Below are 26,000 nucleotides of genomic sequence, written 5' to 3'. Positions count from 1 at the left end.
TGCTGGTGCTGCCTTCCTGAGAAGGTCACAGGTCTTCCTCAGGGTGGAGAAACTCCCTCCAGCCTGGGAGCTTTGAGGTCATGTGGAGCTCACACTAAAATGGCTTCAGAACTGTTGTTGGCCATGCTTGCTCTTCTTCTGGGACCCCCAATGTAGAAGTAAAGTATATTTAGGATGGCTCCAGCTTGAGAGGTCTTTACTCAAAAACCCATACAACTGGGCTACCTGGGTGGCTTGGTTGGTTGGTTAAGCATCTGCCTACAGCTCAGGTCGTGATCTCAGGGTCCTGGGATCGAGCCCTGCATTGGGCTCTCTACACAGTGGGGAGTCTGCTTCTCCTTTTCCCTCTGTGCTCTCTCTCTCTCAAATAGGTAAATGAAATCTAATTTTAAAAAATTAAAAAACAAAAAACTAAGTGGCTAGTTGTAACCAAGTGAAAAATGATTTGGGGGTGTCATGTACAAAGAAGGTGCAGTACTAGATGCCATGAGTACAACAGACCCATATGAGGCCGCTTTTTTTGTTTCCATCCTCAGGAAATTAAGGTGAGATAGAGAAGTTGTGAAAACACAGCAACACATTTATTACATAGTAGTTGCACATGATACTGAAACTAGACATAAGACAGGATATGGGCCTTTGTCCTTCTATCATTATCTCAACCTGGGCTTATGTCCCATCTTCCAGCCCAGGAATCCTACCGCACCTGCTCAAGGCCATTCCTGGACACTTCCAGGAACTCTTTCTCAATTCCATCTCTCTTCTTTGAAGGCCCAATACAAGATGTAGCTTTCTTGCAGCATTTACCGCACTTGGGCTACTGTTGGGTGGCATCTGACACTCTGAGACAAAACAGATTTTCACTCTGCATCTTTTGCCAGTAACATTAATAGTTGCTCCATTTGAACTGAGCTCCTAATTGATTGCTAAATGAAAAGATGTTCCCAATCATAGACAACACTTTCCCTCTTACATGTCAGTTCCCTTTGATGGACAGTGGTTCCCTGGAGGATAGTTTTGGGGATTTTGAGGCCATAACTGAGCTCTGTGGTTAAGAATGCAGTAATCAATCAGTGATGTCTGCCACAGGGCAGGGTCTGGGGAGGTGGTGCACATGCAGTGTAATGTGGGGATGTTAAGGTATAAATGAAAGGTGACAAGAGCACAGAGAGGGCAGATCACCTCTGGCTGTGCAGCCAGAGAAGTCTATTCGATAAAAGTGGGAATCAGGTGATCCATCTTCAAGGACGGGTAGGGTAACAGTGGGTGAAACAATGAGCAAAATCATTCAGGCAGCAAAGTGCAACACACCGAGGGGAAGCAACCACTAGACAAGCTTGGCCAGAATATACGTTCAAATAGGAGGCTTCTGAGGGGAAAAAGGGGGGAGGCAGACCACGGGGGATGCCCCAAAGACAGGATGAAGAGGAGCCAAGAGATGGGCAAGGGACAGAGCAAGAAGGGGGAGAATAGGCTTCATTTAATCATTGTACAAGAGTGAAATCTACACGAATAATTTGAATTACCCATTAGTTGTAGCAAGGTCTGCTAGGAAGAAAGGAGCCCTGCTTAATGTTTAAGAACCTCAGTTTTAGAATCAGATAGTCCTAGGTGCAAATCCCAGCTTTGACTGGGACTGCAGCCACGGGACTTAAGCCTTTTATGTTTCCTTCTCTCATCTGCAAAAGGGCAAACTTCCTACTTCATTGTGCGCAGGGTCAAATGGGAAATTAAAGTGCATAAAACTTATAGTAAGCCCTCAATGAATATTAGCAAATTGTAGGCTTGGTGAATCTCAAGGAAAGTAACTTTTCAAAGGAGAAAATGTGTCTCCCTTATTGTCTCATAATTTGGGGAATCTTGCATGAAACCTGTAAAGTGGTTAAGGGACTCAGAAGGCAATGAAGTATATGAAATACCCATTCTAAACAAAACCAGTTTATCTTCCAGAAGTGAGAAGAGGCTTAGAGATTAGGCTTTCTGTGGTTAGGTATTTCTGGTGATGATGCATTTCTTTTTTGTTGTTGACTTAATTCTTTATTGAATTATAAGTAACCAGATAACTCTCGAGCAATAGAACAGTGGTAGAAAGATAATTTGATTTTACAATCTCGCTTAAGCTCTCTTCCCAAAGGGTTTCCTTCTTCGTTGAGTAAGTAAATGTAGTTTTAAAAACCTGAGAGCACTGAATCCAGTGCAGTTATAAGAATAAACACATAGCGTGGACCCTCTCTGAAGTCATTTCTGAATGGAAGTTCCAGGCCCAAAGGCCACCACCCTGCATTGACATGCAAACCTCACAGAGTCACATGATGCTGGTGTAGGGACCCTTCCTGGACAACACATGAAGATGTACTATGACAACTGTCCCATATGTGGGCACAGTTAGGGACCGTGAAACCAAGAAGGGCCAAGGGAACAAGGATCTCAGGCTGCAGGTGCAGGACCTGGTGGAAGGGTCTCAGCTCAGTGCTGGCTCTGGTTCTTGTGCCTGAGAACAAGGTGCAATGTCCTCCTAGCTGAGTGGGGGCTAGCTGAGTGGGGGCTGCTGCCCAGAACTCACACAACACACGGCATGAAGCATCTGCAGGCTGGGCCAAGGTCCACCCATCCCGGAAAGTGCAGGAGTATTTGCTGGAAAGGAAATATTCTACCACTGGTAATGGAACAGGCAGTTGGCAGATACTTTCTGAACGTAGGGTAGTAACATTTCTGGAAACTGAGTGAGTCACCAAAACACTTTCTTTCCATCAACAGAGGTGTTACTGTGGAGTGTACTAATTACAACAGAGCGTTCTTTGTTGAAGTTTGGACTGTTTCCACTGCAAGTGTAATGAATTACCTCCTTCTAAATCTATCCACTGAGCCAAACTATAGCTCCAAAGTGAATTATTGGCATAATAGTCACTGTCTCCAATATTCTGTGCTATTAGATGTTTAACATTCTAAATAGGAAAGGTCACTGAAAACACTTGCTACTTTAACACACTGCTGCAGGGGTGTTTAAAATGGGCCACTTGATGTCACCGAAAATGAATTCATTTTCTTCGAGAGTGCTCCAGTCCTCACAGCATACGTGACTCCAGATCTCCAGCCCCGACACAGGGGAAATCTGCACTTCTGCAGGCGAACAGAGCTTCCCTGGCACGGGGCCAGCCTGTTGCTGACTCCCCGTAGGACAGTTACTTTGAGGCTCAGCTCTGCTAAAGGTAATCACAATTCCTCACAAGTAATTAATGTGGAAAGCTTTCTCTCTCAACAAGCAAATGCTCACATGAGCACTCTAATAGCGAATTCCTAATCCCATGTATGTACACCTGGTCTGACCTGCCCAGGGTTTCTACCACCTGAGCTACTCTGAGAGCTTTACCATATCCTGATCTGGCACATAGTGATTTTCAAGATCATGTGTCTTCACTTGTCCTTTATCTCTTATGCTTGTTGCTCAGATTTTTGACAGGTAGATAGCTTTGATTTTACGGGGTTTTTTTGTACTAAAAAACCCAATGTCTCACATTAAGTGACATCTAACAAGATGTTGAATATCTATGAACAATCTTCTCTCTTTTTAAGAAAGATTTATTTATTTATTTGAGAGAAGAGAGTGCGTGCATGCCAATGTGGGGGAAGGGCAGAGGGAGAAGGAGAGAGAGAATCTCAAGCAGACTCCTTGCTGAGCGTGGAGCCCCATGTGGGGCTCAATCACAGGAATTCTAACCTAAGTTGAATTCAAGTTGGACACTTAACCAACAGAGCCACCTAAGTGTCTCTGATCTTGTTTTCTGACTATCAAACTAAATAGACAGACACAGACACATATCCATGCACACATACCATCTTTTCTCCTTCTCTGTACTTTAGCAATTTACCTTCAAAGTCCTCCCAATAGGGCAGCCCTGGTGGCTCAGCGGTTTAGTGCCTGCCTTCAGCCCAGGGCGTGATCCTGGAGATGCGGCATCGAATCCCATGTCAGGCTCCCTGCATGGAGCCTGCTTCTCCCTCTGCCTGTGTCTCTGCCTCTCTCTCTCTCTGTGTCTGTCATGAATAAATAAATAAAATCTTAAAAAAAAAAAAAAGTCCTCCCAACAGACGGCATTAAGAATGTGTATCCAACATAAGGTGTTGGGCTAACACCTTTAATAATTTTTTAAAGATGCATTTTATACATTTGGATTCTTCTAGCTTTGTGCAGGATTTTGGTTTGATAGACTTGAGGTATATACCATGCAGAAAACAACAAAAAAATCAGAATCTTTTTAGTGAGTTCCCAAATCTGCTTGGTTCCAATTTGGTTTAAAAAATGAAAGGCATCAGGCATGGACATTCAAAGCAGAAAATTCTTTTTTCTAATTCTTTCATATGTGGATCTTGGGTCAAGCCAGCCAAAGGACCTCTTATCTAAGGTACCTAATTAAGCAGATACATTCAAGATATACATACACATATACAGCAAGAACACAAGTTATTAGACCTCATATTCCTGAATAATCTTGTGCTGACATGAAATACTGCCCTGGTAACAGTCCAATATACCAAATACGTTATTTACTTATTTATTTTTCAATTTATATTGTGAAACTCAAGTTGCAGAGGTTTACAATGGACTCAACAGCAAGATCATTTTGTCTTTCCCATAATGAGCTTTAACACTAAGTGTCCCATGGAAGATTTCCTCTGGTTCCTGGCAATAAACTGAGGAACGAGGATGATATAATCACTGGGCAAAAGGATTAAAGCTAGAAGGAATGCAGAGATCTTCAAATCCAGGGTCAACAAGTAAGCTGCACACATGCCCCTACTCTCTGCTCCTAAGCCCTTGGCAGACATCAGTAATCAATTTCAGAACTTCTGTTTCCAATTCTTTCTCAACAAACATATCCCACCAGACAGTCCACTATCTCTAAAGGGAACTCCACGTGAATGAAATCCTTGCTCTTCTAGGTCATCTAAACCCCCCTTCTTTCTGATAAGGAAACAAAGGCCCAGAGAGTTTAAACATCAGATACGCTTTCTTAAAGAGCTCTTAAGAATAAGGCTCATTACTTTAAGGTCTCATTTCATGTTCCAGAGTCTTCTGGGGGTAATAGGGGTGCTTTTGCCCTCAAGGGGTCTATAATCTAGTTTGAGGAAGAAAGGATGACCATGCTTAATATATATGTAGACTAAGTGTTGACCAGAGTTACTGATGCATATGGGAGAATGCTGAAGTAGGCAGAAGAGGATTTGTGGAAGACATGGAATTCAAACTAAGCCTTGGCCTCATTTATTCACTCAATAAACAACGACAATGTCTTACTCTCTGGGTCATAGATGGTTCAACAAATTAACGCATGTATTGAGCCCACCATGCACTGTGACAGGTGCTGTGGGTTCAGGGAGGCCTATGGATTGGTGTTGGAGGCAAAAAAAAAATGAGGGTGTATTCTAACTGCACAGTAACACATACAAGAAGATGTTCCTGCTGCACAGTGGGAGAGCACAATTGTTCTTTTCTAAGAGGGTGCCACTTCTGGGGCTCCCTCTTCTGCTAGATTGCCACCTCCATTCCCTACAGGAACAAACCCAGCCCATCAGCTTAACCTGCTGAGCAGCTCGAGTTAACTGTACTGTCATTTCTTTTCCACTTCTACTGAGGCTGTACAGCTCTGAGGCCCCTAGCTCTCCCTGCCGGACACAGACATTAAACCCCCTCGGCAGTCTGCCCACCTGCAAGACTGCCCTACCAGGATCCATTAAGCTATACACATTTGCCTCAATGATTTTTACCAAGCATAGCACTGTGTCATTGCCAACCTGACCCTCTGACCATTTTCGAACTCGTCAGCATGGCATTCTAGGCCCTTCAGGATCTGGCTCTGCCTCTTCAGCAGCCTTGCTCCTTTTGACTTTCCATGTCCCTCAATCATACCCTCTGCTGCAATCACGCCAAGCCTCTCTGATAGAAGGTAGGAGAGGCAGACTTTGAAGGTGGAAGGAAGAAATGGGCAGCTTCATGAACTAGAGTTGCATAAGGACAGGTCTGAGTCCACGGTGGAGACCAGCCTGGCTCGTGTGTCTGGCAGGTTCTGCTGGAGCAGTCTTCTTCCAACGGCGCACACTGTGATTCCTGGAGTCCTGGAGGCATGCTTTTGCCCCTTCCCAGTTTCAGGGGAGAAAAAGACGATACAGACCAGAGTGTAGAGGGAGAATCCTCATTCTCCACCCCAGTATGGCACTTGGCCACACTGCCGTGGTTCCCAGGAGGGTTAGCAAGGATCAGCTACGACAGGGAGCTAGGGAGCAAGATAGAGAGAAGTGGCCCAGAGGAGGCAAAGGAAAGGAACAGGAGGACCTGGTGTAGCCAGTTTTCATCTGAGTGACTGTGAGCGCTGAGTCTCAGTTCCCTTATCCATGGGCAGGCAACTTTATAGTTTCCTATATATATACACATATACACACATTCACACACATATGTATATATGTGTGTATATATATGCATATATATGTGCCTGGGATTTCTAAGGTGCTGGTTGATTATATATATATACATATATATATATATATATGCAACATTTTATAGCTGCAAAAAGTTTTCATTGACTTTTTCCGTATTTCCTAATATTTCCTAAGGCATGATGGAAATGAGATTTGAGAAGTATAAGAAGTCAAATGTATAGTAGGTCAAATGCACCAGCCTCCTGAACCCGGCTCTGCTTCCACCCCTGCCTCTGCCAGTCTATGGTCAAAACAGCAGCCAGTGCAAGCTGGTTAAAATACATCCAGACCACATCTGTGCTCTGCTAAGAAACTTTCAATCATTTCCCACCTCCCAGTAAAAGTCAAAGTCCTTAGAGGAGCCTCTACTCTCCCACTGCTCTGCCCCTGTGAGCTCCTGCCTCCCCTCTCTCACTCCATCCCTTGTTCTTTCTCAAACAAGCCAGGATGCTCCCCAGTCATCGGTGTGGTGCTCAGTGTTCCTCCACCTCTTTCTAGTCTCGATTCAGCAGGGCCTTTCCTATAGCCCTATTTAAAAGCAGACCCCTCCCTGCCAGGCCCCTCTGCTTTTTGTTGCTCTAGAACACTCTCACCATCTGACATACTCTACATTGCAGCTGACCTATTCATTCTGTTTACCTCTCTCCACTTGAACATTACGTTCCATGAGGAAAGGGGTTTTGATTGTTTTGTTTACTGCCTTGTGCCCAGGCTCCAGAACAGTCTCCAGTGAATGAACAAATGATTTAAGTGTTGGTTACTGCAGATGTATTCCAAGACTGAGCTGATTAGAGGCCCAGCAGTACCAGGCAAGGAAGTTGCCAGATCAAGCAAGCTTTATCAGTAATGATAGACATTCTGGAATGCTGCCACACACAAGTCTCTGCACAGGTGAGGGGCAGCCTGAGCTGTGGCCTGCCCCTGTCGTCAGAGGCTTCAAAGACATAAAAACAGAGGAAGAGGGCAGCCCGGGTGGCTCGGCGGTTTAGCGCCGCCTTCAGCCCAGGGCCTGATCCTGGAGTCCCGGGATGGGTCCCACAATCAGGCTCCCAGCATGGAGCCTGCTTCTCCCTCTGCCTGTGTCTCTGCCTGCCTCTCTCTCTCGCTCTGTCTCTCATGAATAGATAGAATCTTAAAAAACAAAACAAAACAAAAAACACAGAGGAAGAGAGCACATACCATGACTCTACGTAGCACTGCCAAATATATGTAGCACTGCAAGAGCTACCAGTAGGAGACACAAGGCTTGGGCAAGGGGATTACTAATATAGCGTGAAATAACTGTTCTCCATGTCAAACGATGGAATCTGAATTTATAAATGCTTGCTTCCTTACTGCTCTGAAAAAAATTATTCAGAATGAACAAGCTTGCCAGCTCTGTAACGTAAATAACATCTACTTCCTGTCCTGAAAATCTGTAAGGTGGAAATCAGGCTTTTCAGATGGCTAAAATAAAGCATGTCCTGGACAGAAAGATTGAGCTCCAGGCTGTGCATGGGGTGAGGATTGCATGAGCGCCTTAGCAACGTGACACACACAGTTCATGACGTTCTTCAACTTCACAATGGTGCAAAAGTGTTACTTGTTTAGTAGAAATCAGACCTGAAATTTTGAAGTTTGATCTTTTCCTCAGCTAGTGAGACCTGGTACAATCCTCTCTTGTGACGCTGGGCATGGGAGCCACGCCGCGGTTCAGTCAGCCACGCAATCATGGAGGTCAACCACCAATACACACACAACCATTCTGTACCCAACAACCACTGTTCTTCACTTTCAGTACAGTGTTCAACAAATCACGTGAGATGTGCAACGCTTTATTACAAAATTGGCTTTGTGTGAGATGATTTTTGCCTGACTGCAGGCTGATGGACATTCTGAGCACATCTGAGGTAGACCAGGCTAAGCCATGGTGTTCAGCAGGTCAAGTGTATTAAATGCACTTTTGAATTATGATATTTGACGTTCTGAGCACATCTGAGGTAGACCAGGCTAAGCAATGGTGTTCAGCAGGTCAAGTGTATTAAATGCACTTTTGAATTATGATATTTGGTATTTTCAACTTAGCACAGGCTTACTGGGACCTAATCCCATAATAAGTCAAAGGAGATGCGTACACATTATGATCATAATTGAGTCATTTGAATCAGAATGCTGTGACACAGGGGTTTTTTTTTATACATAGTGATTCTGTTTGGACAGAATTCTTGGTTGGAGTACAGAAATTCTACCCTCAGAATTTCTGCCTGTTAAATGAATTGAAAATCAGGCCATGGGGCCCGAAACAAAATGCCGTATCTTTGTAAAAAATTGAACGCTCCTTAGCTGCACTTCCCCTGACAGCCTAGGTCTTGAAAAATCAGAGGCTTTAAGCTGGCTCATAAGAACCGTTGCCCCTCATTTCAATAATCAAAATATTTTAAAGTGTCAGGGCTGTTAAATTCCAGAGGGGACCGAACATTTTGATGGCTATCATCAGAAGATGATACTCTGTCAAGGTAGGTAATAAATTTAACAGTTTCTTCTTTTAAAAGGTCTAGAAAAGAAGCTGCATGAGAGTGCTTGTGATTTTCTGTATTAATAAAGACTTTTAAAATAAACTTACTATGACTTTATATATGGACTCAGCCTCACTGTTTTAAGTTAGCAGAAATTTCATTCTGGTTAAACAAATGAGCTAGCGCAGACCACACAAACCGAGGCATGTTTTCCACTCAGACCCAGTGCTCAAGAAAAAAAAAAAAAAAAAAACAACAAAAAAACAAAACGGAAGACCCCAGGGGGTGCCTGTGATGGCCACACTGGAGGTGGCTTAGGGTTGGCATTTCTCAGGCCAGGAATGGGAAGCCTCAGGACAGCCCTGTGTTGCTCCTGGAGGAGCAAATGTTCAGAAAGACTTCAGTGAGGCACTTGAAACTTTTATATGGTGGTTTCTTTTCTTGAGAAAAGTGTCTGAATCAAGCTCCTGTGGTTCACCCAGATTAAAAACTGTTGGGAAGGGATCCCTGGGTGGCGCAGCGGTTTGGCGCCTGCCTTTGACCCAGGGCGCGATCCTGAAGACCCAGGATCGAGTCCCACGTCGGGCTCCCGGTGCATGGAGCCTGCTTCTCCCTCTGCCTGTGTCTCTGCCTCTCTCTCTCTCTCACTGTGTGCCTATCATAAATAAATTTAAAAAAATCACTTATTAAAAAAAAAAACTGTTGGGAAGTGCTCTGATGCCAAAGGCCAGATTTGCAAAATGGGCATGTGATCCCTCTAGACAATGAAGCTGTATTTATGCAATAGGCTCCTAAGGCCACAGATCAACTGCCCCAAATCCTTTCCAAACCTGCCTTCCGTGAATGGGTACGCTGAACAGTGGTATGCAACACAACACTTGATTAACAGGTGAGCATCTCTGGAGACCCCTAAGGCTAAAAAGGCAGGATTATTCCACTTTCACAAGGAATTAGGAGGGAAATGCCAGCCTTGAGTTACCCAGTAACCATCCTTAAATAGGGCTTAACAATTAATTCTGGACTCTTACCACTTGGGATAACAAACAAGGCCATCTCATCTGTTTGGATGCAGAGACATCAAATCACTCTCTCCATGGTGTATTATTTAAATGTAGTGGGGGCAGGATAAACTTTCCCTAAAACCCCCTAAGCCATTTGGCCCTTGGGGGAAATAGACTTAAGCAGATAAGATAAGAAACACTTGCTTCTCTACCTCTCTCCTTTCCTCCCACAAATGGCCTCTGCTAGAGCAATTCCAAGATGTTATTTCTTTACTAGAAACCTGACGTTATTTTAGCACAAGATTCTGAAGGTGCAAATCTGACTCTGAGGATTCCGTTAACTTCCACAGGGTTTTTTGGGGGGGCGGGGGGGGAAGCATCAAGAGTGGGAGTAGGCAATGCCAAATATTCTGAAATTCAGAAGCATCCCTGGAGAAGAAGAAGGAGCATGAGGTCGGGAGGCTACCAGTCCACCCCCTTTTCCACAAATCCAGCTCCTGTTTCCAAAGGGAAGATGGGGATCTCAAAGGCCTCTCACCTGCTGAGTGTCCCCACCTGTGTGAGCTCCCAGTGGAAAGGAGACCGACTCCAACCCCAAAGGGGTGCGTCTCAGAACCCAAATTGTAAGACAGGCAAATAGAAATTCATGATCTAAGTAGGAACAACTCATACCTCTGAGCAATGGCTCAGACCACCACTTAGTCCAGTAATCTGTCAGGTGTGAATCATTTAAATACACCCTTGTTTAAAAACAAGCAAATAGGACTTAAAAAATTATTTTCAGTAGAAAAACAACGTGGAGAGAGAGCAAGGAAGCTCAAGGAGGCTATTCTGGGAGATTACCAGGGTGGGGAAGCAAGACATCTGAGTTATGTTAGCTCTTTCCCCAATGACCTCCTGTGGGCCATTAGTGCACACCTCCGAGTTTGGGCAAGAATTTGGCCCGGGGTGAGCGGCCAACACCCTCTTCCTCCCTCCCCTTGGGGACCTCCGGCCATCCCCGAGGCTAAGGTCCTTCTTCCAGGCCAACGGAGGACCCAAATCCACGCTGGATCCCTGTCCCGGCAGCACGGTGCTGGTGCTGGTGGTGCTGGTGGGAATGGGGGTAAAGCACATAGGACTGAAAACGTGATAATGAACTACGTTTGCTCCCCAAACGGGAAGAACCGAGGGCTTCCTTCCCCCTTCCAAGCCCCTCTGATCATTCGGGGGTCCCCGAGGAGCTCTGTTCCTCGCACGCACACCCCGGCGGCCGAGGGGGGCGCCCGGGTGCCCCCGCCGCGCCTCGCCCACCCGCGCACCCGCCGGCCCCGCACGCGGCCTGGGCGCCGGGAGCGCGTGAGGGCGCGCGGCCCCCCCCGCCCCCCGCCCCCCGCCCCGCGCTCACCTAGCACCACGGCGGCCACGGTGGACAGCAGCAGCCAGTTGTTCCTCAGGAAGCGCCTGCAGTCGCATCCCTTCCTCGCCGGCTTGCCCATGGCGGGCGCTGGGGCCGGGAGCCGCCGCTATTGTGCGCTGGGCTCGGCCGTGCGCGCGGGCACCGGCGGGGGCTCCGCGGCGCGGCGGGGCGGGATGCGGGCGCGCGGGGAGAGGGTGCGCGCCGGCCGCCGCGGTCGCTGTCCCCGCCGCGGTCCCCGCCGCCACCTGAGACCGCGCGCCGCGCCCGCCGCCCCTCGCAGGCAGTGCGCGTCGGGCGCGCCCGGCTCCTCCTGCCGCCGCCGCGCTCTGCGGAGCCCGAGCCAACCAGCGCGGACGGAGGGCGGGGCGGGGCGGACGGGGGGCGTGCGCCGTGCGCGCGGGGGGTCGGGAGCCCGCTGCCCCGCGCCCGCCCAGTCCTCACCTGGAGTCTCTCGCCGCCTTCTTCTTCTTCTTCTTCTTTTTTTTTTAAATCCTGCCAGACCAGCTTTTCAGATTTCGGCTTTCCTCCTCTCCTAGCCCAGGTGGGCGGAGCCACGGTGGTTTGGACCTCTTCCCGCACGCCCCCGCCCTCCCCTCCCTCACGCCCCCTCCCCTCCTCGAGCCAACCCGCGAAGCCCTTGCCGGTGGGGGGAGGTGAGGGACCCTGGGCTCTGTCGTGGGTGCTCTTTGCTCCCCGCAGCAGCCTCGGATTTGCCAGGCGTCTAGAGAGCTTGAAGCCCCTGGCGGGAGGGGAAGAGTGCGGGGGGGGGGCGGGGGGAGAACAGGACTTTGTGAGCTCTCGCCTGCTGCCCCCCTCCCTGCCCCCACCCGGACTATTAACTCTTCTCTCTGAGGGGCGGGAGGTGAGGCACCAGTGGGACGGTCCGTGGACACAGGGCTTGCAGTGGGCCCCCTTAGGGCTTGACTGGCTCTGTGGCCGCCCAAGGGCCCCCGAACTGTGAGATTTGGCAGAGCAATTAGGTCCGAGCACCCGGCCCAGCTGGGAGAAGGTGGGCCCGCCCCTAAGGCCAAAGGCACTGGAAAGGCAAACAGGGGAGTTGGAGAAACTGGGTAAGTGGTGCCAAATATATTCCGCGAGGCTAAGTGAATTTTCGAGTTCTCTTCTATTCTTCTACCCCATTATTTCACCGTCACTTATGCAAACTCTTTCCTTTCCTTCCCCACCTCACCACCTCTGCAGCTCCAGGCTGCCTTGCTGTCAGCTTTCCTAACATTAGGTAAGCTCTGCACCTTTTCTTTGCTATTGTGGAGGCTACTCTCTGAATGGGGAGGGTGGGGGAGCTTCCCAACTGGATTATCTGGTGACTAAGCCTCCACAATTAGAGCTTCATTCCTTTGGCTGAAACTGATGCAAGCCTTCTTCAAGAGATAATAATTCAGCTTTATGAACCACGTACACTTTAGTATGAATGACTTTGTCAGCTCCCTTCCAGAAACTAAATTTTGAGAGAGGAAGGATAGAAAGGTGCCAAGGTCACTGTGTGCCTGAGCAGGAGCTGAGGAAATGTCAGAAGGAGAGAAACTGTCAAGAAAGAGAGGCCAGAAATAGCCATCCCACAGTAGAAAAGCTGGAAATACTCAGGTGTCCACCATGAAAGGAATGGCAAGTATATCATGGAACTGTCATGCAGTAGCACACTATGTAGCCTATAGAAAGGAAGTTTATGAACTTTCTAATTGCATGAGATAGCAGATGATAATAATATTAGGAGGAAAAAAGGAAGATTGAATTGTGTATATAATTGGTCACAGGTATGTAAAGCAAACATAGACAAAAAAATCATATACTTCGGAAAGAAGTCTCGGAGGACATGCTAAAACTTTAACAATGGTGGTCTTTGGGTGATATAATAGCACGTTCAATTCTTTCTGCGTTCTATCTTTCTGCATTTTCCTGAGTGTTTACCATAAGCATATTCATGTTCCTTACAGTTGTGGGCAGGGCTGTATTTAAGAGATAAACAGGCCCTAAAGAGAGAAAAAGAGGTGGAAGACCTAAGATGAATTTTGTACCTGACAACTTTTTGAGGTAGAGTAGAACAACTACACCTGGGTTTTGTGGGTAGGATATTTAGGTTTAAATCCCAGTACCATCACTTACCAGCTAGGTAACTTTGGGCAAGTTGCTTACATTTCTTTGTGACTCAGTTTCTATATCTGTAACATGGAGGCATTAATATTATTTCTCTCATGAGGGTATTGTAAGAGTTGAATACAATATTTGTAAGAGGCTTACTGACTGGCTCGCAATCAGCACCAGTACTGGTTTTACTTGGAGTCAACCTGAGCTGACATCTTTTACTCCCTCTCTCCTGTGGCCTGCCTGTCAGGAACGTACCCCGAGCTACATCAGACCCACGAGAACCCTTGCATATTTATCAACAGTAATTGCTCATATATAGCACATACTTGCTTTATGCTTATTTAAATTATGCAATTTTAAAATAGCACAATATGAAAAGACGTATAAAGCCAAAATGCATACACTCATTTTGAAATGATAAAAATCTTCTAAATTACATATAAAAGTCAAGAATCTCAAAAGTTCAAAGCAGGTGGGCCAAGTGAATAATAAACTGCATTTATGCCATTGCTCCATGGCGGTTCCACTTTAGGCAGCCATAAAAAATAATTAATAAGCAGACACAATGTACTTACCATGTGCCAGCACCTCTCTAACCACTTTGCACATATTAAATCCTTTGATCCTCCCAACAACTGAATGTGGTAGGGATGGTGGTTACCTCAAGGTACTGTTGGAAGAATCAGATATTGTGTGTCATCATCATCTTCATCTTACAGCTGAGGAATCTAAGGCAAACAGAAGGTCAGTAACTTCCTTCAGTTCCCTCTGTTAGTAGGAAGACAATTAAGGTGAACTAGGTGGTCTGGCTCAAGGTAAATGCACCAACTCTGTGCATGAAGCCACCACCTCCTATAGGAAGTAACAAATACAGATTTGTTACGGGGAAATTACTTGAGTTGCTTTATGCAAGATCTTCAGGAGTCCATTCGTCCAAAAACAGGAGACATTAGGGTGTCCTGAAGTGCTGTGCTCAGGTGGAAGCTGCCTTCATTTTATAGGGCAGTGGCTGAACTCTTGAATTCACTCTCCTTTGCTGCTACTGGCACCTAATTCTATGATTTCTTTGCCTAAGATAAGCATCACTTTGGGAAGGGACCAAAGGATGCTTAGGGAGACCCCTAGGGCTTCAGTTTTATTATTTTATTTTCATTGCCTATAATAGTCATGGATGCAAATGATCTCAAATTGGACAAAAGTTAAGAGGCATTTCCCTCGTAAAGCATTTCTTAATATATTACATTTTGCCAGTGTGGGTTCTTTTTTTATTTTTTATTTATTTAGCATTTAAATAACCCTGGCATGCATTTCTTTTAGTGTTACTGTTCTTCTCTCCCCACTCCCCCCCCCCCGCCACTGCCTTAATTGTTGACTCATGAACTCTCTTGTTAGTTATTAAAGAAAGGAGACTTTGACTTTACCATACAAGGTTACATCATCAGGTGACAGTGTGGGCTTATATATTACTTGGGACAGAAATGAAAGCATTCAGAGACAAAAAGTAAAGCATCAGCTTCTGATCAACTCCAGAAATAGTATGCTGGTTGCATCCTACCATCATAAAACATACACAGTTGGTTGCTTTGTTCTCGTGCTGTGGTGATGGGGAGAAGGAGGTCATGGGGTACCAGAGTCTCCTTCAGCATCTATAGTTGTGCAGCCATTCATGACCAATGGGTGGTAAGAAGAATGGTGTCAGCATATTCAGACATTCTTTTTAGCAGTCTCTTCCTTATTTAATTCTTCTCGTGACTATACTTTAAGATGTAAAAGAACTGTAAGTAATTAAATCTTCACAATAATCCTCCCAGCAATATTTTATAAAGATGATCTGGCCCAAAGAGACTTATTTATTGTTTAGATGTCCTTGAACTCTGAATTCAACAGAACTTTGCCCACGGGCTTTATTGCTTACTTTGACAAACTGAAGAACAATTTCATTTTATTTTAGAATATATATAACTATATATAGTTATTTGCTTCATAGAAGCTGTGTGTCCTTGAACAAGTCATTTAACCTCTCTGAACCTCATTTCCTCATCTGAAGATACCATTTGAAGTAATGAATGCAAATGGCTGATGTGTATTTGAAAAATGAACAAGTTTTCAGACTCACAAGGACTCAAGGAAAGGAAAACTTAAACCATATTCGTTTGCTAGTTAAGCAAAAGTATTTTAGGATAAAACATTTTAAAATGCATAATTCTAACATTTTAAGTTGTAAACTTAGAGAAAGCATGCAGAAATGGGCAGTGTCACATACTACCGGTAGACCTAAAAATGTGCTATGACTTTTCTGAGGATAATTAGCCAATTTGTAACATCTTTCAACAAAAGTGTATTCCTTAACTCCATCATTCTACCTCTACAAATTTATTCCAAAAAAGTGAGGGGAGGGGGCAGTCCATTCCAGTTCAGTTGGGAACAGTTTCACTATCTCATAAAGTGGATTGGCTAAAGATTGGTTACATGTGTAAAGATACACTGGACAATGGAACACCGTTCAGGTATTGAAGAACATATTTCAGCAGAATGTTGAATTAGATGGGAAAATAGTAAAGACATACAAGTATGGTTTGAAATGATGGAAGTAAGTCATAAAACAGTGAGTCAGTTGTTTTTTATGATGAGGCTGTAGTCATTATTTGTATACCTGAAAATATAAAACTTAAAATATGCATATTATAATTCCAATTAAGTCTGTGGTATATAATTCCAATTAAGTCTCTCTCTGTGTATAAGATAGTAATCTGAATGTTACTCTTGTGCAAACACATGTCTTTGCCCTGCTAGGCCAAGGTATTCATATGCTTGGGAGATTAGAATTTGTCACGGAAGGAATTTAAAGAAAAAAATGTACTAACATTCCACTTCTACATGAAATGCAGGATTATGTAGCAGGAAAGACTATTATCATGAGAAAGAATGTTTCATATTCCTTCATCTCCTCATTATAATATCAAATCCCAGCATGGAAGATCCATCTCATAGAATTCTCCGTAGTGGAGGGAAGACACCCCATTACCTATAGCAGCTGTCACTCTGTTGCAGCAAGAGGTGAAGACACAGGGAAATTAGATGAAAGACTCACCACTTTCTGGTCAAGGGAATGGTGGGAAGATGAAAGAGAGATGCTGGTCCTGTTTTCTCTCTCCAGGCTTTGTCCAGGAAGGGAGTCTATGCTAGAGAATAGGAGGCGACAGCTCTGTCCCCACTGCCCATTAGGGGGCTGCCTCCCCAGCTGTCCCTTACCAACCTAGGTTACAGCCACATCAACACAAATGTGGCAGGAAGTGTAGTCAGGCAAGGAGAGGATCTGAGATTTTACTTCCCAGCCACCCTTGGCTCCTGGTGGCAGGGATGCTGAAGAGAGCCATGGGATGGTCATCACAGGATAAGGCAACTCAGAGTTCTGACGTGTGTGTGTGTGTGTGAGAGAGAGAGAGAGAGAGAGAGAGAGAGAGAGAGAAAGAGAGACCCAATGCAGAGACTAACTTATTTATTACTACCAGTGGTGGAGGTGAGAGTAAGGCCGTGGTAGATGTGCCTCAGCTCAAACGAAGCCAAGAGAAAGAGCAGAATATATCTTCCCAACTGCAGATTTCAACCATGAAGGGCAAGTTGGGACCAGGAAAAATGTTCTGGACACTAGGAGCTAAGCAAGTCCACATGTTACATTGGGTTGTTCATGTTTTAAAGTCTCTTTTATTCTGCAACAGATTCCCCCCCCAACCCCCGGCCCATCATCTTATTTGTTTGTTGAAGGGACTAGGTAATTTGTCCTACAAAATTGCCCACACACTGGATTTGACTGATTGTTTTTTCATGGTGGCAATTAATTTGTGCCCCCCCCCACTATTCCCCCTAAGCTGGTGGTTAAATCTAGAGATTTGATAGTTAGCAATGCTAAGATTGAACGAACAGTGGATTCTGATGTCAGCCTGATTCATCTGTGATAAATTCACCATCAACCTTTTGAATATGGTTTTGGCATCTGTTAGTGATGGTTGCTTAAGATCATTTTATTTAATTTGTTCTAATTCTATCATTCCTCTGAATATATTTGCTGGAATTCTTCTATAAAAAGAATTTTTATAGCATAATTATTTGGTTACCCTGAAATAAGAGTTTGTACAGAAAAGGCAGGATCCATGATTAGCTTTTTCCCTTTATTGGTTTTCTAAATAATGAATTGGTACACTAGCAACCTCCATTGGTGACTAATGATGTTTTGTTTCCTTGTTTTTATTAGTGTTATTTTTTTATTAGTGTTATTATGAATACTACTGTTGAACACTGATGAACACTGTATTAGTGTTATTATGAATACTAGTGTTATTATGAATACTTTTATTACTGTTATTATGAAACACCACTCCATCCAAAGTGTGTAAATCCATGTGCACATAGATTTATATGTGTTGGGTAGATTTATGTGTTTCAATCAATTATAATTATTCTTTTTCTTGCTTAAATTGTCCCATCCTTGGCTAATGGGAGTCCCTTAATTTTGGCTCCCATGTCTTTTGGCAAAACCATTTGTCTTCAAGTAGTGTTCTTATTTTCTGGCTCAGAAAGATGTCCCAAGACCCTCTTGTACATTTCTTGCTCTGGAATCAACCATTTCTCCAAAGGCTCTAGATTCCTTTTCATGGAAAATCGTATTTAGAAACTACAGTCTTGGCATGGGGGTGCTCATTGCTACCAGGTTGTCAATGTTTCTAAACATTTAGTGGACAGCTCTCAGAAATACATAGTTCATAGAAAGGGAAAAATAATGAGTCCACACTGATATTTTCTATTCAAATTTTCTTATTGTGGTAAAATATTCATAATAAATGTTACCAGTTTTAAACAATTTTTAAATGTACAGTTTTGTGGCAGTAAGTAGATCCACATTGTTCTGCAACCATTACCACCATCTATTTTCAGGGCTTTTTCGTCTTCCTAAACTGAAACTCTCCCCATTAAATACTAACTCCCCACTCCTTTTTCCTCAGCTCCTGGCAATCCCCTTTCTATATTCTGTATCTATGGATATTTATGCTTTTGTGACTGGTTTGTTTCACTTAGCATAATGTTCTCAAGGGTCATCTGTGTTGACATGAGTCAGAATTCCTTCCTTTTTACAGCTGAATAGTATCCCATTGTGTGTGTGCATGTGTGCATGCATATACCACATTTGTTTATCCATTCATTGATGAACACTTGGGTTGTGAATAATGCTGCTATGAAAATGGGTGTATCAATATCTGTTTGAGTCCCTGCTTTCAGTTCTTCGATGTATATACCAGAAGTAGAATTCCATGTGGAAATTCTATGTAATATTTTGAGGACCTGCCATACTGTTTTCCACTTTGGCTGCACCATTATGCATTCCTACCAGCAGTGCACGAGGGTTCCAGTTTCTCCACATCCTCATCAATACTTGTTCTTTTCTCTTTCTTTTAATAGTAGCCATCCTAATGTGTATGAGTCAATTCAAATTTAACACTAGAGTTTGATTAAACTTCTTTGATTTTACTCTTATATCACTTTTTTCTTTACTTTGAAAATCTTGGTTCTTAAAGACATTAAGTATTTATTTCCTAATTCTATAATGTACACGTAGTAGTAAAAAATATATATACATATCAACAGGGGCACCTGGGTGTCTCACTTGGTTAAGTGTTTGACTCTTGAGCTCAGGTCATGATCTCAGGGTCATGAGATTGAGCCCTGCATTGGGCTCCATGCTGCATGGAGTCTGCTTGAGATTCTCTCTCTCTCTGAAAACAAAATATGTATATGGGATGGCTGGGTGGTTCAGTGGTTGGGCGCCTGCCTTCAGCTCAGGTTGTGATCCTGGGATCTGGGATTGAGTCCCACATTGGGCTCCCTGCAAGGAACCTGCTTCTCCCTCTGCCTATGTCTCTGCCTCTCTTTCTGTGTTTCTCATGAGTAAATAAATAAATCTTAAAAAATGTATATATCAACATTACTTCTAATGGTAAGACAATTGAATGCAGCTTAATTGTTTCTTTGTGGTTCTTTTCACCCCAGAATATATCTCTCAAGTCATATATAGTCAAATTACTATGTTCAGTGGTCTCTTGAAGTAATTATTTTCCCTCTGTGGTTATGCCATCAATTTGATTTAAAGAATGTAAAACATTTACTTAGTTCAGTCAAATCTATAAAACAGCACAATCAGAGAATTCTTATTTTGCTCTTCATCTCCTCTCCCTCTCACCATATGTGACACTTTGTAGATTTCTATTGGGTTCGTCCTTCAGTTGGTTCTTTTTAGAAAACATAAACAAAATATTTATACTTCTATTCTCTCGCCCTTTATTACACAGAGGTAACATCTTCTAAGCCCTGTTCTATGCCTCCCTTTTTTTCATTTATTCTGGTGCTCATTCAATATTATGATAGAGAGATCTTGCTCATTCCTTTTAATGTTCAATATTCCTTTGTGTAGCTATTGGTATAAAGAAGTCTTCCTCATTCCTTTGAACTGCTACAGAATACTATATTGTGTGGATAGACCCATAGTTTTTTTTTTAACAAGCTTCCCACTAATAGACATTTGGTTTGTTTCCAGTTTTTGCTATTATTAATAATATCACATTGACCTCACTCAGAAGTATGCTGGCAAGTGACCAACAAACTCTCCAGGAAAAAAAAAAAAAGAAAGAAATAAAAAGAAAAAAAGAAAAAAAGAATTCCTGAATTTTAACATTTATTGATTTACATGGTGAAAGACTCCCATCCTGGCCAATTTCAAGCTACCAACATGAAATCATGTCATGTGGAGTTAGGAAGACATGTCTAGTAACAGCATTATGAAGTACATCTTCCATACAAGTGGAACAGATGTACAGGACCTCAAGGGCATAGATAATAATAAAAGGCTATAAAAATAATTAGGAAATAGTGAGTTTTGAGTATTTATTACCTTTCTTTTTTATATAGTTTATTTAGCTTTACATTTATATAATTTTACTTCTTTATTTTCAGAGAAAGAGAGTGCAAGTGGGGGGAGGGGCAGAAGGATTGAGAGAGAATCTTAAGCAGACCCATGTTAAGCACAGAGCCACACTCAGGGATGGATCTCATGACCTGAGATCATGACCTGAGTCACAACCAAGAGTTGGATGCTTAACTGACTGAGCCACCAGGTGCCCCTAATTTTATTTTTTAAAATGGAATTGTTTAGGGATGTTTGGGTGGCTCAGTCAAGCATCTCCACTTGACTCAAGTCAGAATCTAGGGTCCATGTTGAGCTCTCTACTCAGCTGAGAGTCTGCTGCTCCTTCTCCCTCTCCCTCTGCACCACCATCGGCTCTTCTGAGCCAGTATGAGACATCACATTGTTAAATCCACACCTCATTTTTATACTTGAATAGAAAGTTCTGTCTGCCTAAGCTAGAGACCATCTGTTTTTCTCTCAGGAAGAGAAGTTCAAAGGTAGGCAGCCCAGTGCTTATGTTGGAGCTCCATCGTCAGTGGTATCCCATGCTCTTTCCTCTCTGCTCTGCTATCTTAGCCTTATCATCCAAAGTAGTTGATGGAGCGCCAGGTATCATGTCCATATGCCAGATAGCAGAAGAAAGGAAGTGGGGAAAGGCAGAGGGTTTACACTGCTCTGTTGAATCAGTTACTTTTTAGGATATTCCTAGAGGCCCCATCTAGCACTCTGTTTACCATTTACGATATAGTACTTGGATACCTGGTCATATCTAGCTGTAAGAAAAGCTGGGAAATTGGGACAATTGTGCAGATTGCTGCCTCAAATAAAATCAGGTTTTTCTCTCTTAATTTACTAAGTAAGAGATGAAAAGTGACTATTAGCTTGGCAACTAGCAATCTGCACTTCTATTGTAATTGTGGATTTTTCTCTTCTTTTGATGTTATCAGTTTTTGCTCTATATATATTAGAGTTGTATTATTAGATACATAGAACTTTAGATAATTTTGTGATATATTGACACTTATTTTTATGAAATATCACTCTTAATCCTTAGTAATGCTTACTCTTTAAAAGGCATCTTCTTTTCTAATGCTAGCATGGTTATGCCACCTTTATTTTAATTAGTATTTTCATGATATATACTTTTCTATACTTTTTTTTGGAGGGAAGCACATTTTATTTATAAATCACTTTTACCATAACTGATATAACTGACCCATCTGATTGCCCATTGCTAGTTGGGTTCCTTCTGGAATATTGAGGTATTCCCCAGGGTTTGTGATAGCCGATAGATCCATGGTCACTGGGCAGATCAATACTGTGGTGGGGCTACTATGATGCTCTGTAGAGCTTGGCTTTGGGCTGATCCCTGGGAAGCTGGGTGAGGTGGTGGTGGAGCTGCTACTCAGTGACCTGAGCCTGCAATTCACTTTCCACAGCCTCCAGTGAGAGGTGTGTGTGTCCACAGTGGTGTGTCCACTTGCAATCTGATATTGGTGAGTTTCTTATTTATAATTAGACTTGTTCAATCTGTTAGAAGTCAATTTTATGTAAGACATTATTTTAAAGCAGCTCACAGAAAAACTGGCTGCCCAGATTTAGGAATAAATCTGGATAGTTGACAAGTTTAGCATTGTTAAAAGGAGTATGCAGGGATTGAAAAATTTTCAGAGGATGCCAGGCTATAGTCATTAAATATGCTCAGCCTTACAGATTCTTACAGAAATATGAAGAGAATATTTTTCTTTTATGAAATATTACTCTTGATCTTTAGTAATGGTTTATATCTAAAAGTCTTCTAAAAATAAATAAGTCTTCTAATACTAGTCTTCTAATAACTTTAGTGTCTTCATGACAAATAATTTTCTGTATTTTTAAAACTTCTATATCCTTATTATTTAGAGTCTATCTTTTGAATTTTTTTAAATTTATTTATTTATGATAGTCACACAGAGAGAGAGAGAGAGAGAGAGGCAGAGACACAGGCAGAGGGAGAAGCAGGCTCCATGCACTGGGAGCCCGATATGGGATTCGATCCTGGGTCTCCAGGATCGCGCCCTGAGCCAAAGGCAGGCGCCAAACCGCTGCGCCACCCAGGGATCCCTAGAGTGTATCTTTTGAAAGTAGGAAACAGTTGGCTTTGGTTTTATTTTCAGTCTGCAAAGCTTAGTTCTTACATTGAGTATTTATTTATGCTTAATTCAGTTACTAATATAGTTTGAATTCTATCAAAAATATTTGTTGTACTTGTTTTATGTTTCTTTTTCTTTTATTACTTGCTTTTGTTTTAGATTCCACTTATAAATGAGGTTGTATAGTATTTGTCTTTCTCTGTTTGACTTATTTTTTAGCACAATGCCCTCAAGGTTCATCCATGTTGTTGCAAATGGCAGCATTTTCTTCTTCCTCATGGCTGAATAATATTCCATTATACACACGCACACTATATATATATTATATATATCACCTTTTCTTTATTTGTTCATCTGTCAGTGGACAGTTAGGTTGTTTCCATGTTTGGGCTATTGTGAATGATGCTGCAATGAACATTAGAGTATCCATTATCTCTTTCAGATAGTGATTTCTTTTTCTTTACATATTTACCCAGAAGTGGAATTGCTGGATCATAGGGTAGTTCTGTATTTAACTTTTTTGGGAATCTCCATATGGTTTTCCAGAGTGGCTGCACTAATTTACACTCCCACTCAGTGCACAAGGGTTCCCTTTCCTCCACATCTTCACCAGCATTTACCACCTCTAGTCTTGTGGATAATACTCATTCAACGGGAGTGAGGTGATACCTCATTGAGGTTTTGATTTTTATTTCTCCGATTCATGATATTGAGTACTTTTTTCATGTACCCATTGGCCATTGGAGTATCTTCTTTGGAAAAATGTCTATTCAACATCTTAGCCCATTTTAAATTGGATTATTTGTGAGGTTTTTTTTGCCACTGAGTTATATGAGTTTCTTTTAAAAAAATTATTTAGCTCTAATCTTTATTATTTCCTTCCTTCTACCAGTTTTAAGTTTTGTTTGTTATTCTTTTCTAACTCCCTTAGATGTAAGGTCGGGTTGTTTACTTGAGATTTTTCTTGCTTCTTGAGGTAATTCTGTACTGCTCTAATCTTCCCTCTTTGAAGGGCTTTTGCTGTATCCCCAAAATTTTGGACCATTGTGTTTTCATGTGTCTATGTGTATTTTTTAAATTTCCTCTTTGATTTCTTGGGTGACACATTCGTTGTTTAGTAGCATGTTATTTAACCTCTATGTATTTGTGCTCTTTCTAGATTTTTTCTTGTGGTTGATTTCTAGTTTCATAGCATTGTGGTTGGAAAAGAAGCATGCTATGACTTCAGTCTTTTTTAATTTTTGAGACTTGTTTTGTGAACTAATATATGATTTATGTGATCTATTCTGGAGAATGTTCTATTTGTACTTGAGAAGAATGTGCATTTTGCTGTTTTAGGATGGAATGTTCTGAATATATCTGTTGGATCCATCTGGCCCAATGTGTCATTCAAAGCCACTCTTTCTTTGTTTGAAAAGATGATCTATCCATTGATGTGAGTGGGGTGTTAAAATCCCCTACTATTATATTACTATTGATTTCTTTCTTTATATTCGTTATTAGCTGCTTTATGTATATGAGTGATCCCACATTGGGTGCATAAATATTTATAGTTGTTATATCTTCTTGTTGGATTGTCCCTTTTTATGATTATGTATTGTCCTTCTTTGTCTCTTAGTACAGTCTTTGTTTTAAAATCTATTTTGTCTGATGTAAGTATTGCTACCCAGGCTTTCTTTTTACTTCTATTTGTGTGATAAATTCTTTTTCATCCCTTCACTTTCAATCTGCATGTGTCTAGGTCTGAAATGAGTCTCTTCTGGGCATTGTATAGATAGGTCTTTTTTTTTAATTTTATTTATTTATGATAGTCACAGAGAGAGAGAGAGAGAGGCAGAGACACAGGCAGAGGGAGAAGCAGGCTCCATGCACCGGGAACCCGACGTGGGATTCGATCCCGGGTCTCCAGGATCGCGCCCTGGGCCAAAGGCAGGCGCTAAACCGCTGCGCCACCCAGGGATCCCGTATAGATAGGTCTTATTTTTTTTTTTCATTCTATCATTCTATGTCTTTGATTGGAGTGTTTAGTCTATTTATATTCAAAGTAATTATTGATAAGTACATACTTACTGCCATTTTATAACTTGTTTTATGATTGTTTTCGTAGTTCTCTGCTCCTTCTCTCATTCTCTCATAGTTTGTTGGCTTTCTTTGGTGATAGACGTGGATTCCTTTCTCTATTTTTTGCATATATATTACCAGGTTTTGATTTGTGGTTGACATTAGATTTATATGTAACATCTTATGCGTATAGCAGTCTATATTAAGTTCATGGTCACTTAAATTTGAACCCATCCTAAAAGCACTAAATTTTTACTTTGCCCTACCCTGACAGTTTAGGTATATGGTATCATACTTTATATCCTTTTATTTCATGGATCCCTTGGCTGATTTTTTTTTTTGTGTGTGTGTGTATACTTACTTTTATTGCTTTTGTGCTTCCTAATTTTCTTACTACCGCTTATGATCTTTTCTTTCCACTTAAAACTCCCTTCAGCATTTCTTGTAGGGCTTACTTGGTGGCGATGAATTCCTTTAACTTTTGTTTGTCTGAGAAACTCTTCATCTCTCCTATTCTGAATGATAGCCTTGCTGGATAGTGTTCTTGATTGCATTTTTTTTTTCAGCACTTTGAATATATCATGCCACTTTCTTCTGGCCTCGAGAATTTCTGCTGAAAAATCCTCTGATAGCCTTATGGGATTTTCCTTGTATGTAAATGTTTTCTTTTCTCTTGCTGCTTTAAAAATTCTTTATTACCACTTTTTTTTCCATTTTAATTACTGGTTGTGGATCTTGGTGTGGATCTTCTTGGGTTGATTTTGCTAGGGAATCTCTGCTTCCTGGATCTGGATTTCTGTTTCCTTCCCTGGATTCAGGAAGTTTTCAGCTTATTCAAATAAATTTTCTGTGCCCTTTCCATTCTTTTCTCCTTCTAGGATCCCTATAGTGCAAGTGTTATGCTTGGTGGTGTCTCTGAGTTCCCTCAATATGTTTTCATTTCTTCTTCTTCCTTTTTTTAGGTATTTTTAAAAAATATTTTGTTTATTTATTCATGAGATATATATAGAGAGGCAGAGGCATAGGCAGAGGGAGAAGCAGGGATGTAGGACTTGGTCCCAGGACCTCGGGATCACGACCTGAACCAAAGGCAGATGCTCAACCACTGAGCCACCCAAGTGTCCCTTTTATTTTTCTTTTTCTCTCTCCTGTTCTATTTGATTCCTTTCCATTACTCTCTTTTCCAGGTTGCTGATCCGTTCTTCTGTCTCCTCATGTCTACTATTTGTTTCCACTAATGTTTATTTAATTTCAGTTGTTGAGTTCTTCATCCCTGATTGGTTCTATTTTATGTTTTCTATCTCTTTTTTGAGGGCCTCACTGAGCTCCCCTACTCTTCTCAACTCCAGTGAGTATCTTTATGACCATTTTTTTACATTC

At 42.4% G+C, this 26,000-nt stretch overlaps 2 protein-coding genes across 8 annotated transcripts in view; one reads left to right on the top strand and one right to left on the bottom strand.

Moving 5' to 3' along the window:
- Window positions 1-11,615, bottom strand: part of SLC1A1 (solute carrier family 1 member 1) — a 76,806-nt gene extending 65,191 nt beyond the window's left edge. Inside the window, exon 1 of the mRNA XM_055311511.1 lies at window positions 11,358-11,615. Within this exon, the coding sequence (XP_055167486.1) occupies window positions 11,358-11,448 (91 nt within the window). The 5' untranslated portion in view covers window positions 11,449-11,615. The remainder of the gene's footprint in view (window positions 1-11,357) is intronic.
- A 206-nt stretch (window positions 11,616-11,821) lies between these two features.
- GLIS3 (GLIS family zinc finger 3) overlaps window positions 11,822-26,000 on the top strand; it is a 621,575-nt gene continuing 607,396 nt past the window's right edge. For 6 of the 7 annotated variants that reach the window (XM_055311377.1, XM_055311373.1, XM_055311379.1 and 3 more), the window contains exon 1: window positions 12,151-12,439. The gene's annotated coding sequence lies outside the window, so the exon portion shown is untranslated. Of the gene's footprint in view, window positions 11,911-12,150; window positions 12,440-26,000 lie in introns of those variants that run through there. The other variant, XM_055311375.1, reaches the window with a different exon arrangement.

This window comes from Nyctereutes procyonoides, unplaced genomic scaffold, assembly GCF_905146905.1.
Source record: "Nyctereutes procyonoides isolate TBG_1078 unplaced genomic scaffold, NYPRO_anot_genome, whole genome shotgun sequence".
In the NCBI taxonomy this organism is placed as follows: Eukaryota; Metazoa; Chordata; class Mammalia; order Carnivora; family Canidae; genus Nyctereutes; species Nyctereutes procyonoides.
The sequence above is the reverse complement of the archived record's forward strand: the minus strand, read 5'-3'. Positions and strand labels throughout refer to the sequence as shown.